The sequence below is a fragment of the Erpetoichthys calabaricus genome, chromosome 12 (genome assembly GCF_900747795.2).
Source record: "Erpetoichthys calabaricus chromosome 12, fErpCal1.3, whole genome shotgun sequence".
NCBI classification, from domain to species: Eukaryota; Metazoa; Chordata; class Cladistia; order Polypteriformes; family Polypteridae; genus Erpetoichthys; species Erpetoichthys calabaricus.
Genome location: NC_041405.2, coordinates 88,352,591 through 88,369,029, shown reverse-complemented (window position 1 = coordinate 88,369,029; position 16,439 = coordinate 88,352,591). Strand labels below are relative to the sequence as shown.

At 36.0% G+C, this 16,439-nt stretch overlaps 1 protein-coding gene across 1 annotated transcript in view; it reads right to left on the bottom strand.

Annotated features, from left to right (window-relative positions):
* LOC127529926 (zona pellucida-binding protein 1-like) overlaps positions 1 to 10,787 on the bottom strand; it is a 38,476-nt gene extending 27,689 nt beyond the window's left edge. The window contains exons 1-6 of the mRNA XM_051935228.1: positions 10,625 to 10,787; positions 9,520 to 9,633; positions 7,535 to 7,594; positions 4,431 to 4,550; positions 2,017 to 2,160; positions 729 to 947 (exon numbers count right to left, since the gene is read on the bottom strand). Of these exons, the coding sequence (XP_051791188.1) occupies positions 729 to 947; positions 2,017 to 2,160; positions 4,431 to 4,550; positions 7,535 to 7,594; positions 9,520 to 9,633; positions 10,625 to 10,694 (727 nt within the window). The 5' untranslated portion in view covers positions 10,695 to 10,787. The remainder of the gene's footprint in view (positions 1 to 728; positions 948 to 2,016; positions 2,161 to 4,430; positions 4,551 to 7,534; positions 7,595 to 9,519; positions 9,634 to 10,624) is intronic.
* Between the last annotated feature and the right edge of the window lie 5,652 nt (positions 10,788 to 16,439).

Below are 16,439 nucleotides of genomic sequence, written 5' to 3'. Positions count from 1 at the left end.
ACTTCAAACTCAATTCCAAGCACACTATAAGTCCTTTTAAACTTCAGAGCTAAAGCACTTCGGGGTCAATCTGGGAGTCACTTGTGCGGATGGGCTTGGCCTTGGAAAGTTCATGGGGATGAACTCCAAGAGCTTCCCCAATAGCCACAAGCATCTCTTAAATCTCACTGGTCCTTTAATTCTAAAAGAACCAAACAACTCTGTAGGGCCCTGAAAACTTCGGCAGCTCCACCCTGTTGCTGCCATGTATTATCTTTTGAGAATGAACAGCGTCTTGTTCCGTATCACCAACTGTTCTTCCATTAAGACAGCATCCCCGCCAGGACATGTGATCATTAGATTCCCTTTCAGCTTGCTACCTGCTACATAAATATAAACATCTGATTTATTTTTTGCAACCTTTAATTCTATGATTCACTATTATTTCATCCCCCATTGTGTAATTTTTACTGCAGATTTTGGGAAGTCATGTCTGTTTTATTTTTTGGTACTACTGCATGTGTTTTCAATTTGCAAGAAATATTTGTTTATTGAATACTAAGTTTAACTTCTGGTGCTATGTATTGTCTGCATTGTTCTCTTTGTCTTGACCTAAGAGATTCAATATTATATACACACATTGCATAAGAATAGGTTCTGGACAATGACTTAGCATCAGGATATATTTCTCAATAACACACAACATTTTAGATAGAATTTTTCCTAACAAAAGTGTACATTGTACATACCTCCAAATTTATAATGCAATATATATGACGATAATGATCCAGGGCGCTTTTCCTTCTTACAGTCTGTCTGCATCAGATGCTCTTCACAATTTAATCCTTTTATCAGGTTTTCAAGAGTTTCTTCAATATATTGTTTAAATTTAGTATTAAGGCTGCTTTCACAACTTTTAACAAAAAATGACACAGTCGCATGAATGCTGATTTCAGGATGATGATACACTGAAATAACAACATAAATAGAAGAACTATAATTAATTGTATCATGTGGAAACACCTAGAGCATGCCCTCTAACTTATATATTGTCACACATGCATGTTGCAGGGAAGTGGTACCACCCCGGGGCGTGAAGGGGCACTGTCACTAACACTGTCAACTCTTTATACACCCAAAGTGGCAAGAAGATGACCAGCGAGGGCAAATTACTCCACCCCTTCTGGCTGCATTCCTATAAAGGGCTGGATGCCCCAGAGAATGGCACCTTAATCCGGACCCAAACTGCTACCACAACAGAAATCCTGAGCAAGACCGGGAGCTGCTAGCCTAAGAGGAAGAGAAAGTCTCAAAGACTGCTTTTTATTTTGTTTTGTTGCCTTTTGTGCCATTAAGGACTGATTTTGTTTGTTATTGTGTAGGATTAAAAGAGGTGACTGGGCTGGTACCTCTACACTTCCTTGACATCCACAAGTGTCCTTCCACCCATCCACAACATATTTTATTTTCTGCTGTTCTGGTAAGTCATTTAAACATAAATTATATATGCATTATACAATAAAATCATTAGAATCAATGTTAACAACAATGCCAGTCAATCAATCTCTGTAAAATATTTTAGCAGCCACCATCTCCAAGTGTTTTACAAAAATAATGTCACTGCACTGTATTAGCACCTATGTTCACTCATTCATTTTCATTCAGTAATATTACATTACAATTCTAGTCAATATTGGGTCTAAAATGTTACATGCAGATCCTATAATAACTATAACAATAGTAATAATAATAATCTCAGCATTTTTCTCTTGTACCAAATGCAGAAAGCTTTCTCTGATTTAATACCATGAACTTTTTTCACTGGTTTAAATTGTCTATATTTCTGACAATGTGCCTTACAACCATAAAAATAATTTACCTATAATTAAGGAAAATAGAATCCATCCCTAAGTAAACCTTATTAATCATCTGTAAGAATGATACTTTGCAAGATCAGACTCAAAATCCCAACGGTCTCATCTAAAGATGAAACCATAAATAACATCAAAAAGAATGAAAAGAAAAAAGGTGACTTACCATAGACTAAGTAGTTGAGTGTTACTTGTCCATTCGTTGAAGCGAGTATGTACCTGAGAAAACATGTGTAGTTTCCAGCATCAGATCCCTTAATGTGGTGTAGAATGAGATCTCCTGTTGATGTTGTAGTTAACCTTCTAGACACTGCAATATACACAGTTATGCACAACACGTATGGTTACAATGCAGTACAACTAGAAAAGAAATTTTGTTTAAAATAAACAAAAAATATACCTGAGCTCAGGAAGGTCATATGCCAAGTTTCAAAAAAGAAATAGTTATTCAAAGTTTATAGAATGACGCTAAAACAGTGAACACCTTGAAGGGTTCACAAACTTTCAAGCACGACTGTAAAAACCTAACTATAAATGAACACCTTGAAGGGTTCACAAACTTTCAAGCACGACTGTAAAAACCTAACTATAAATGAACACCTTGAAGGGTTCACAAACTTTCAAGCACGACTGAAAAAACCTAACTATAAAGCCCAGAAAGACAGGCATTTTAGAAAACCGATTCACTGTGGGGCATTATAGTACTGCCTCAGATAAAGCAAACACGTATGCAAACACAAATGTTTTTAAAGTTTTCGTCCCTTCTTCTGTATAATAGTCTTAAAAATTAAGTCTACATCCCACTTTATTTAAAGTTTATATTCATGCTAGTAGAAACTCAAAATATTTTAATAATTATGTCCATTCTGTGTGTAAGTATTGAACTATAAAATTATATTACTACACCTAATATAAACTAGCTGTCTCCTGCGTCTCTGCCTGCGTAGTAGTGAAGCAGGACAGTGAGGAGGGCCCCACCCAGCTCCCTAACCCTGACGTCAGGCTTCCCCCTCCTCTCTGCCCACAGCCTTTGTCTCGGATTAGCGCGAGTATATAGCTCCTGCAAGTGAACTATGATTCTAAGCATGATGACAGAAGTCACAAAATGAACCAGAATGCTCAAGCAAATTATAGAAAAAAGCCAATCTAAATCCGTTAAGTAGTTCTCTCATGAAAAGCAGACAGACAGACAGACAGACAGATGTTGGATTTTATATATAGAAAGATATATAACTACTTAAGCATGGCAAAAAGCACTTAAAGATATACATTGCTGTTATCCTGGTAATCTAGATAAAAACTAACAATTTTGCTTCCATGATTCCGCAGTGTAGATATGTCAACAACTGTATAGCTCCAGGGTGGGGAAAATAATTCTGTATATTTAACTATGAACTTGAATCCCTGTCCAGAGGCATAGCAACAGGGCAGATTAAGCAGACAATAGCTTGAGGCCCTGGACTGGGAGAGGGCCCCCAAGGGCATCCATTTACTAAGTATTAACTGCAGAGAAGGACAAATTGATTGCCTTTACCGCACTACTAGCATGTAGACTTATCTTGCTCAACTAGAAAAATCCCAGCCACCTGTTATAAGTCTGTGGGTAACTGATGTTCTATACTATTTGAAACTGGAAAAAATTAAGAGAATCTGTTTAACACTTTTTCTTTAAATATGGCAAGACTTAATTGATCAACTCTTAGAAGAGTTTATTTCCTGGAAAAGGACATTCTCATTTCTTTGTTGTTTTTAAAGATTTGCTTTTGCTGTTAGCTCTCCTCTCTTTCTCTTAGGCAGGGGTTGATTTCTGGTTTGTCAAGTTTGACTTGATTGTATGGAATGTTGCTTTCTTTAAATAAAATATACAAAAAATATCACATGCACCTTATATTCATTTGCATTTTATTTACTTTTTCATTTATTTTGATTTTTAAAATGTACTTTATTCTATTATCATTTTTCAGCTTTCTATTGAATAGTGTATTATGGTGTTTTATTTATATAATCTGATTTCACAAAATTAAAATAAAGGATGTTTGATTATTGTGTTTATTAAATTCTCCCAGTTGATCTTATTCATGTAGACTTTGTGCTAAAATAATGGTAATAAATTTTACCAAGTGTGAACTCGATAAAGGGTGAGTCGGAGGGCCTCATGGGGTTTTTTGCCTTGAGCTCCCAGATTCCCTAGAGTTGCCTTTATTACCCCCGTAAGCTCCTTCCCAGTTACTCTCTTAACACATCAGAATTAAAAATATGCCCATCAGCTTACAAAGTCTGTAAAATTGACTCAAATCGTATTTTAATCCTTAATCACAACATTAAACACTCTCTTGGCTACTTTTTGTAAAAAGCTCAAAATCGGAAGCTCAGGTCCCATCAACAGAAATAAGCCTTAGACAACAATCACCTTGAGAAATCAGATAAGTAGACAGCCTTGATCATTATTGAGTGGTACAATTGGAAATAAGCATTCCTTTATTTTCTAACCCTCTTATCCAATTCACAACTACATTTACTATGAAAAGTAATAATTTTCATACAAATAAACTAATAGTAAAATAAATAAAATTGAATTACTTTCAGCAACAGGTCCAGTGGGACTAGTCCATGTATATTTTGCGTCAAGTTTTTCTGAAGCTAGTGCCTCGGTCCTGCATCTGAGGATATTCTTGGATGATAAGTGGAAATACACTGGGACTTAAAAAGAATAAAACAAAGATTAACTATTTCAAGCTCTTCATATCATTATATTTGCAAAATTGGACAGAAGAGTGTGACAGAAGTACTATCTTTTAAAACCTGTTTATTTTCTAGAAATATGTTACTGAAATATGTCTGTGTAAACATAAACTGTTGCTCATGTTAAGAGGAAGATAACAGTTTTGAAATATGGTATAATTATAATACTTTCTAGGTTTCTGTTATAATGTATGTATAATAAAAAATAGACAGGACTTACATTATACAGTATAACTTTCAAGTGCCATTTTACAGCTTGACAATAAAATAAAAGGATCTATGTAAAATACAAATCTTCAATTAAACATTTATTATCCCATTCTGAGGCCATACCTGAATGAGAAAACAATTGGCTCAGCATGGATGTTAATATTAAAAATGATTTCAACATACCTGTAACATTCATGTAATACCTTTAACAGAATTTCTAACCTATGTGATCTTTAATTATTTCTTTTTAGTCTATAATGTGTGACATTTCAGCACACTGGTAATGGCACTCTTTATCATAGGTATTACTTCAATTTAAATTGACCATGCATGCACATGCATGCAGATCTTACCTTCTTTCACTAGGGGGACACTTTTACATTATTTTGTGCACTGGGTGGTTCCATTAGGCACCCACTGTTGGGACTGGGGGGTGAGAAGTTAAAAGGCTGTCTGTACTTATTAATGGTATTTGCTGTCTTGCAAGGGAGTCACTGCTTTGAAGTCTGGCCTTGGAGGATGCCTGTATTTACGTGGCTTTGAAATATTGGTTCCTAATCAGCATATCTGTACTTATTAATGTTTGGTAACCATACATTTTGTTAACTTGTGTTTTCATTAATTGTTAAACCCAGGCAATTTAGATGTGCCATTGATTAAACTGTTTGTCCAGGACTGACAACAGCAGGGACTGAAGTAAATATAAACTCCTGGGCAGCAGAAGGCAGGGGGGACAGTCCACAGGAAACGCTGCCAAGACACTCAGACAGGGCACAGGGGGCTCGCAGGCAGACAAGGGTACCTGGCTGGCACGACGTGAGGCACAAGGACGGCAACATTTACTTCCAGGGAGGAAGAGACAGCTCCACAAGGAGACGCCAGTTGTGGGTCCAGCGAAAGAGGGAAGCCGCATGAGAGGACCAAGCGAAGCTGACAGACGAGGAATGAGGCGTGCCTAGGTCCCAGCCACACAAGGAGCCCAGAGTGGAAGAAAAAGGAACAACGAAGAGACGCTGACAGGGAGTCAACAATTTGACACAGCTTCTGCCGGGGAACAGAGTGCATCCATGGACAGTTGAACAATTAAGTATTGGGGTAACACAGTGCCCAAACTGGACTCCGCACCACTAAAGGTTGTATCCTCCAATTCTTGTTGTTAACGGACTTTTAGAGGGTGGACTGTGTATTTTCCTTTTTTAAAAAAAGGGAAATTGATTCCTGCTATGTTTAGTTTTTGTTATGTTCGTTTATCTTTTTAATGTACCTTATATTGTTTTGTGTAATAGAACTTACTGTTGTTTTTTTCCTAAAATTACTGTTGTGTCTTTCATTGTGTGTTTACTCACCGCCCAATTTAAAGAAACCTGTGTGCTATTATTGGTAAATTTCAGGAGTTCCCAGTCTCTTAATAAAACTGGGTGGCGTAGTCAGATATTTTAATGGTGTCTAAGTTAGATTACCTATAAGTGTGACCAGACACCTGTGACAGATAGATAGATAGATAGATAGATAGATAGATAGATAGATAGATAGATAGATAGATAGATAGATAGATAGATAGATAGATAGATAGATAGATAGATAGATAGATAGATAGATAGATAGATAGATAGAACATTATTGTCCCCAGGGGGAAATTTGGCTTTTTAAATAGATAGATAAGCAAGTAAATAAATAAATGGGTGCACACACGCACACACACACACACTTTGGTCTGAAAACAACCAGAATGACTATAAAGTAAGAAAATTCAAAAGAAAGAAACTTCTGACTTGGCTGTCACAGTCTCAATGAGGCATTATGGAGGTGTACTGCTGTTTATATAAAGGAGCCCCACAAGCGTTTTTTGACACACTTATGTTGAATAATTTGTTGTGTGAAAGTCCTCAGTGTTAGTGTGTCAGAGACAGGGCCGGATTTATATGAAAAGAGGCCCTAGGCTATTCCACTTATGAGGCCTTTTCACCTTCCATTTTTAAGTTTGTAAATTACATGAGAGATAATAAAATTTTGCTAACAATTTGAATATAGGCCCCTCTTGATCTTGAGGCCCTAGGCTGAAGCCTAGTTAGCCTATAGGAAAATCCGGCCCTGGTCAGAGAGAGGATGTGCAGCATTGTTCATAATGGCACTCAGGTTTGTTTTAACTTTCTCCTTTTCTACTACCTCCAGCAGGTCTAGAGTGCATCCTATAATGGAGCTTGGCCTTTTAATTAGCTTGTTGATTCGGTGGGTCTTACTTGAAGTGATGTTACAAAGCCCAGCAGACCACAGCATAGAAAATCAAAGTTATAGAAGATGTAAAGGATACCACTTCCAAAATTAGAGGAATGCAGTTTCCTAAGGAAAAAGAGCCTGCTTTGCCCTTTCTAATATAGTTTCTTTGTGTTCTGAGACCAGACAACCTGTCATTAATGTGGACCCCCAAATACTTGTAGGAGTAATATATATGTTACATCCATCCATCCATTTTCCAACCCGCTAAATCCGAACACAGGGTCATGGGGGTCTGCTGGAGCCAATCCCAGCCAACACAGGGCACAAGGCAGGAACCAATCCCGGGCAGGGTGCCAACCCATCGCAGAATATATATAATATACATATTTATAAAATAACAGAATATTATGTTACACCATGTCCTTATTCATTACAACTAATTTCTTCAAAATGTTAATCAAAAATAACTATTTTTTATACTTTTTGAGCATCATTTTATCAACTCAGAATCATACCTGTTATTTGTTCTATTCCGTACACGGGACTGGTTTCTTGATGGCTTTGCTTTAGGTATTCTAAAAGGGAAAAAATAAATATAAATAGTTCTTAAGAGGTCAAATACCACTTTGCAAGTGAATACACAAAGTATTCAACATAGCTCTCATGTTTTGTGTAAATAAGGCAAAAAAAGTTAATTCTCCCTAGAATCTCACACAGATTATATAATGTCTAATGAAACAAGTTATGCATAAAGAGACAATTACATATATTTAAGATTTTGTTTTTCTACCCTGAAAAGTACCATGTAACAGTTCATCCGCTGTACTTTTAGAACTAAAACTATTGCAAACTGAACCAACATTTTTTTATTAAACATAACTGTATAACTGCTTACGCATAAAATGAGTTATAATACCATATAACGTATTTGCATTTTTACATTATTTAATTAATTCACTAGATTTAAATTTTATTAGAAAAGCACAGAAACTTTATCAATAATTCACTACATAATTAACAGAACTGATGAATCCTTTCTGGAAAAAATAGCTTCCATTTAAATTCAATTTTTAAAATTAGTATAGCACAACCGTTGTCTAAAGCACGGGTAGGCAGATTCAGTACTGGAGGGCCGCAGTGGTTGCAGGTTTTTGTTCCAACCCGGTTGCTTAATTAAAAACCAGTCCTTGTCAATTATTTAATTTCATGGCCTGTTGGTGCTTTAACTCTGCCATGTTAAGTCATTCTCATATCCTAGATTTTTTTGAAGTCTAAAACAGATGAGTTATTCTCAGTGCTTCACTTTTTTCTCTTCACTTTCCTTCCAAGTATTTAATTAAACACAATAGTACATGATAAATCCACATAGGTGTAAATGGAAACAAGCGAAATGGAGAAATGCTTTCTTTTCTTTTGTCATTTGCATCTTATTACTAATAAGGAGCCATTAAAAACCAAGACTACAGCTGTTTAAGACTAAAATAAGCAATAAAGGTTCAAAATCTTAACAAGCGAGACAACTAAAGTGAAGCAGAAGTGTTACTTGAGCAATAAGTGCTGTTTATTAAGCAATTAGGTTGGAGCAAAAACCTGCAGCCACTGCGGCCCTCCAGGACTGAATCTGCCCACCCCTGGTAAAGACACAAAATGTATACATTATACATTTTACCTGTAAGAACCTTTTATAAAAGCCTTAGCTAAACAAATAGGCATAAATAAATGTAAAAAAAAAAACAAACTGCAGCCTTGAAATTAAACTTTTGTGCACGTTTTCCAAATACCTTCTAGCCTAATGGACGGAGCACAAACAACACCTATTCAATGGAGTGATAAACTGATCAACAGGTAGGTAACCAATTCTGAATTAGATTACAGAAGGAACAATTTTCACATTTTTATGAAGATTGATATCATTTTGCTTTATACAGGAAGTTTCCTCTAGCAGATATAGTAACAACATGACCAAAGTTCCCATCTTTATTAATCTGTACATTGGTAGAAGGTCTAATTTATTGTACCCAACACTACGCCTTAAATTAAAGTTAACTAACACAACTTGAATCTTTACAAATATGATTCTGTCTTCTGTTTACAACTGATTTATTTCTTCATTTGTTTTATACATCATGCAGTAGGATAGAAAGGACAGGCCAATAAACATGTAAGTAATTCATAACAAGGAAGCCAAAACAGAAAGAACTCAGTGCTTATTGTGTGGGTTCAGTTATACCAATGTATTCCTTGCATTAAACAATTACAAAAAAAAACACAATTAAATGCCTAATTTGAAAACACATATTTAAAAGAATTATTAAGAGAGTCAAGATGAATGCCATTTTATTCACGAGTTGAAAAATTCTGTTGAGCCAATTTCACTCAGGATGTTTCCTTATGATTTATAGCATATCTGAAGTTGTTTTTTTTTTTTTGCCATCCCTGATTAAAACATTTTGTTTCAAATTTCAACCATGACAGAAAAAAAATAAGACCTGTAGCCTACTCATATCATCATCCCAAGATTTCTTCATGTTTTCCAATGACTGCAAAGGAGGTAGGGTGGTTTCTGCTTGTGTTTCTTGATCATCAAGGTTTTGTTTCATTATATGAAGGGGGGCTGAAAAATAATAAAAACAAACTGTTCTGCATTCTTTTTAATCTTGAAAATGTAGCATTAATATACAGTGCATACTGAATATACTATTCGGTGACAGTATCGAGCATCTTTAATCCAATTCAAGAACATTAGCAGCTGCAGCCTGAATGAACAACCCTGGTTGAAAGGCAGAACTCAACCTGATCCAATGCAAAACTCACTGATGCACATCTGTGCGCTGGGGTAATTTAAGGTTGTTAAAAAGTGAAAGTTAAATGTAATGAGATAAACTGTAATCACTTTGATATTAAATGGGTATCAAAAAGTTCATTACAGTATACTAGACTAAATTATATAAAAATGTAAATTTAAAAAGTACTGTAAATGACACATTGAGAAATGTGTAAGATTCAATGTCATATATGTAAAAATTCTTAAAATAATAAGGTAGTATAAAGAATTCATAAATTCACTCTGAAATGGCCCGATTTAAAACACAACCTTTTAAATTTCTTTCTTATTAAATTATAATAAATATTTCTTAAGGATAGATAGTCACCTCAGGCCATGGGTGAGACCTTTATTGTTAAGCTGAAAGGTTTAATCAGATTTCTGAATTCTAAATTTAAACTATGAATTCATATTATGGAGGATATATAAACTAATATACATCCTCATAATGTTCAATTATGATATCCTTTTTAAAACGAAAGAGAACAAATTCTAAAATGCCGCGCATGCCCTCTCGTTCTGTCCTCGAAACTCTTCAGCGGCCAGCTACCTGCGGGCAGATACACCACGACATGGGACTTTGTCACCTAGCGATGCTCATGTCCTCTTTCTTTTGCCACACGTGCCGCCCCTGTCTGTAACCGTAACCGATTCTGGCACAAGCTAAAGAAGAAACTTAAAAAAGAGCAAAAACAAACATTGGGTTGCCTTCCCAAAGATTACTTGTACCGCCCATCGAAACGAATACAGGCTGATTCCTAGATTCCTAAATCGGACTTACCAGCATCAGCCTGAGCTGTCATCGTATACGACAGAAGAAAGATGCAAAATAGAAAGCTTTCGCTTAGCATCTTAAATACGGAATCATTATTAAAAGAGGTAACACGAGCATATCCATGGCCAACGTACACGGATAGCTCGAGGCCGCCTCTACTTTGCCGCTGGTTCCGGTTCAGCCCTTTAACTCCCGAGTGGCTGATGCTGCTGCCTGGCAACGGAGCCGCTGAACCAATTGACACTCAGGGGGTTGTTTCAAACAGGGAAGGGTGATGGATTTTCATCGCCACACGTTCACTTGGCACAACCACTTATGGGGGAAAAAATCACAAGTTTTTGATCTGGTAAATTTTGGTGCTAAAAGTAAAAAAGTTACTATCGCGTAAATCGAACATAAAAATAAAGACAGTAGACAAATCTGATTGCTCAACCGTTACGTGGGTATATATTTATTGGTCTATTTTATTAGCGAAAATGTGGAGCCAAGTTAGTTATGTTTGTATTTTAGTTTGAACACAACAACAAGAAAGAGATTTGTAAAAAGCTCACCAGTTTAAATCTGAAAATATTAAATTATTTTCTGTTTTAATAATACTCTGTATTATAAGGTCGGGACTTTAAAAGACTGAACAGACATAATGATTCATTTACACCACCGATTTGCGTCACGGATTCTTCGTGCTGATTTTTACAATCAGATCGTAGTATAATTTAAGCTAGTCTAGTTTATTCTGCATCTTAATCGTCATTATCTTCTTATAGTTCCTCGATTTCTATTAATTTAAAGAATACCCCTACTTTAACAGAGACATCTTACCTTGGGGTAATTTTTATTACATATTTACTTGTTTCACGTCATTCGGACATAATTCCGTGTATTCGCCCTCTTAAAATGCAGCCAGTTTAGTGGACCCCCTCGAAGCTTTGCAGTTCTGCGCTCCCGTTGCCAAGCAGCAAGTGCCACAATAGCCACCCACTAGTTAAGAGGTAAGCGAGAAGCACCGCAGAGCATATGAGATGTTGAAGTACAGTGCGTTATATGAGTGTGCACAGAGTTTATCATGGATCAGCTCATGTTGTTTATTTTAATAATGAATCCATCTTTATGATGCAAAGAGAATGCATTTGCTTTGGAATATTTCTTCTGTTAGATATAATGACAGGAGATGCTGACGCTGGTAAGTCTTCCGTACATTACATTGGACAGTTCTTTAACCCGCATAACTCCATTCCTGATATTATTTAATCTGGAGACTTTAAGGCTTTTTTCAAGTTTACGCTGATGTCTCACTGAGCTCTTTTTTAAATCGTAAGAAACGACACGTTAATTTTAAAAGTATAAAATAAAAATATATAACATTATTCACTTACGGCACCATTTTCGTGGCAACTTATTGTATGCCAAGATCGACTCTAAAAGTACAGAACTTATTCTTAAACAGTGTGTAGATCACCCTCTAGTGGACTATGAAAAAAAGGCGTCGTTAAGACAAGTGTAAATTTCGCATTTTAAGCGATCAATATGCGGACAACAATTTTGGATGATCCGCTGTGGCAGCCACTAACGGGAGCAGCCGAAAGAAGCTCTGTATAGTATTTTTATTGTAGCATAAACTGTTTTTGTTTAGCAGTTTCTGCCGGACCCTAGAAGTGGGAGTATTAGTGGTCTGGAATGTGAGGAAGGATTCACAAGTTAAAAAATATTTTCGGTCAAATGCTTTTTGTTGGTGCTTCCTTTCTCAGCCTACCATAAAAGGAAAATAAATGTAACATTTAAAACATGCATAATATATATAAACACTAATGTCAATGATTTTTTAAATTCTTTTAGCACCTCTTCCAGTATATCCCACTGTATTTCCTACAAATAATATCAATGTCCAGCAGACGAAGAATGGATCAAAGAAATTACATCCAGAAGTTCCAAGTCAACGGTTTTCAGAAGCTCAGAATCGCATAGGTAGATAAATATACGTTCTTTAGTTCTTTAGTGTTAATGGAGACGGGGTCTCAACTGATGGTGCAAGTGGTGCCAATTTTATTTAACTTTTATCTGGGGATATTTGACCCCAAGTCTTATTAGTAAAAGTGGTGAGAAATCAGTGTCTTTGTGTGAAAAAGTGCATCCTTGGTTTTACTATATAAATTAATTAAAATCTGGTGCACCAAATTATGTACAGCAAATCAGTTGATTTTCAATGGAAAATGCTGTCATGTGGATTTTAAAAATCAGAAAGCAGTGCACGTAGTCCTAAACACTTGGCTTTTACCAACACATCATCCCAAAAATCTTAAATATCTGTTACACAAATCACACCATAACACTAATAATAATAATAATAGGCAGCATGGTGGCGCAGTGGTAGCACTGCTGTCGCGCAGTTGGGAGACCTGGGGACCTGGGTTCGCTTCCCGGGTCCTCCCTGTGTGGAGTTTGCATGTTCTCCCAGTGTCTGCGTGGGTTTCCTCCCACAGTCCAAAGATATGCAGGTTAGGTGGATTGGCGATTCTACATTGGCCCTAGTGTGTGCTTGGTGTTTGTGTGTGTCCTGCGGTGGGTTGGCACGCTGCCCGGGATTGGTTCCTGCCTTGTGCCCTGTGTTGGCTGGGATTGGCTCCAGCAGACCCCCGTGACCCTGTGTTCGGATTCATCGGGTTGGATGATAATAATAATAATAATAATAATAACAATAATAATAAGAAGATGTGTTTGATGGAACAGGCACTTGCTTGCTACATACATGCTTTCACCAAGCAGGCAAAACTGTTTAATTAAATATACACCTCTACAAGTACTGGGGAAATAATTTTTAAAAAACACTCTTTTTACTGTAGTCTAGAGTAATTAAGAATTCACATGAAAAGATGAATTAGGGCAAAAATAAACAATATCACTTTTATTTGGAGCTGTATCTGTGCATATACATTTTATTGTTTTAGGAAAAATATAATACAGTATATTCTTTGAGGCAGTTATTGTCTAAACCTACTTATTCCATTTTAGAGTAGTGGGATCCAACACACACATTAACCCACACTGCACCAATGTCAAGTCACTAATACATGTAACGTAATCTACAATCTTTGGAATGTGGGAGTAAAAGTGGGGTATTCATATGATCATTTCTTATACAGCAGTGGGGGGCTGACAAACTCCAAACAGACAGTGACCTACCCAGCCTCCAGGATGTGTAAGGTCCACTGGTTCAACAGGCTATACCTTGAAATAATAACACATTTTAAAATTGTTTCTATATCTAAATTGGCTTCTTCCAAGACCAAATTCACAACCCCTCTATTCATGCGCAAGGGAGGTGTCAAGAAACACTAGGAAGTCAGCCTCCCAGTGCTTATACTCTGCTGATGGCCAACATGGCACATGTCAAAAACATAAACACAATGCACAGAAAAAAATCAATACAATCTGTACTTGGGAACAATAAAGAAACTAATTTAATTTAATGTAAAAATGTTACAATTTAATTAAAAGTAAAAATGTTACAGCCCACACTTTTGACCCACGTTCTTTTAACTCCAGTAAAACCTATTTGTGAATGCAGCAAATGTTGCAATTTTGACTTCACTGTCCCAATTTTTAGAGAAGGCCTAATATACAGTGTAATAATTTGACAATAAATTATGATGTTAGATAGAAAATACTTGTGGTCTTGAGTGACATTTTTTACTTGAAATGTAACAGAAAGGTTGGTAGATCAAGCATAAGGCATGACACAATTGTGATGAACAGTAATTATCCTATCCAACCACCTTCTGTACAGGGTAAAAAAATCTGAATAGCACATAAATGTTTTTGGTAATATCATGTTAGACACCCATTGCTAATGTTTATTTTGTTGTATGAATGTAGCGTTCCAGTTGAAAGGTGTTTATTCATTTATTTTCATACCCGCCTGTTCCGACATAGGTTTGTAGTGTGATGGAGCCTGTCCCAGTAGTACAAAGTGCCTGGTAGAAATCAACAGTTGATGGGATGTCAGTCCATTGTTGGGGATACCAACTCATACTCCCTAAGTTACTCGCCTATCCCTCCTAACTCACTTATCCAGGGCAGGATTGCTTCAGACCAATTTAGAGTTGCTAGTCTACCTAACAGGCACATACTTGTGATGTAACAGGTACAAATCAAATTTTGAGAGGAATCCCACATGGACCTTGAGCGAACATGAATATTTCACAAAGACAGTGACTTGGCTGGGATTTAAGTCCATTCTACTGGAGGCACAACACATTTTCAACCGTACTCATTTGTAAGGCTACAGAGTAAAATTTTTGTTTGTGAATGTATAGAATGTATCTATTTATTAGGAACGTTCAGAAAGTTTCCACACTTTTATATTTTCTTTGGAAATGGTGAAGGCAGGAGGAGTAGTAATTTGGCATTAAAAAGTTGGTATGACGCTGGGAAATTGCCTCACAAATGAAGGTGACTATGTAGAAAAGTGATGTCATTTGTTTTTGAAATTCTTAATAAATAGAATTTAAAAAAAAGTGTGGAAACGTTTTGAATGTCTCTCATATTTATTTTATTTTCAGTATGTTCTTTGAGAAAATCACAGTCTTCAATATAGGCATGCCTCATTCAGACTGGTTATATTTAGCGGTGCAAAACAGCAGAATAATACAACAATAAAACAAAGATAATATTATTATTACTTCAACAATAATGAGCAAAAAATGTTAGTGTTTTGAAGAATTATTAAAAAATTTTAAATGTTGGCAAAAGTGCTCCCTTTCTACAGTATATCTCCTGGTATAAGTTATTGATTTTATTATTTTATATTGTTCCATGTACTGTATTTAATAGGGAATGTTGTGACACTATAAAGAAAACAATATTTCTTGAATGGATAATTACCAAATTATTTTTATGTCAGATTCTAGACTTCAACACAAGTCAAACAAGGTGTTATCATTAAGGAGCTTACTGGTACAGAGCGGAAATGGAGGGCTATTACTGGGAAAAGTTCGTGTAAAGAAATCAAGCACCCAAAAGAGGCCACGGAAGCCTGGATCTGCACACACTGATGAAACCAACAAGAGCAGCAGATGGAGCAACTGTGAATGAATACATTTTCTTCAGTATAATATTATAAATAATATTCTTAAAAACAATTTCCAACTTTTGCTGTGTTTTAAAGAATTTAAGTAGTATAATGAATGCCAACACTTTAGAGCCATAAATAAATATTCATTATGAACTGCTGATACTTGTTTTTAACACTAACCAGTGAGGCTGGAGCTAGATTGCAGCGTTCATAGGTTGAATCTTGCCCTGACCCATTTTGGACAATTTTAAACGAGATAAATGTGTTCAGTAAAAGATTTTAAGTTGAATGACTGAATGCTTTGCACATATGGAGCTCAAGTGTATTCTGTGCATGTCTGTCTTCCACTCCTTTTCTGAAATATTAAGTGACAGATCTCTTCCTCAATTTACGCTGAGGTCTTTGAAAGGAAGAGACTTTACATTGTTTAAGTCCTCAAGACTTATCAATAATTCTTCTGGAGTAGTGGAGGAATTGTGTTGATGAGAAGTTGTATTTGAAGCGTAATTGTTCATAGGATGTGATGACATTATCTGTGTACAAGTCTCTTAAGTGTTTCAATCATTTTCCAGACATTGAATAGTGTAGAGTTTGAGAGGGTGCTTCCTACATTGGTTCAATATTCTAAGAGAATGATGGGTAATTGGATTATTAGTGATTATTAGTGTTTTCACACTGTATTGTTATACACTATGGAACCACAGTGGGTTGAATTTGGCTTTTTCAACACTAATCAGCAAAAAAAAAGGCTTA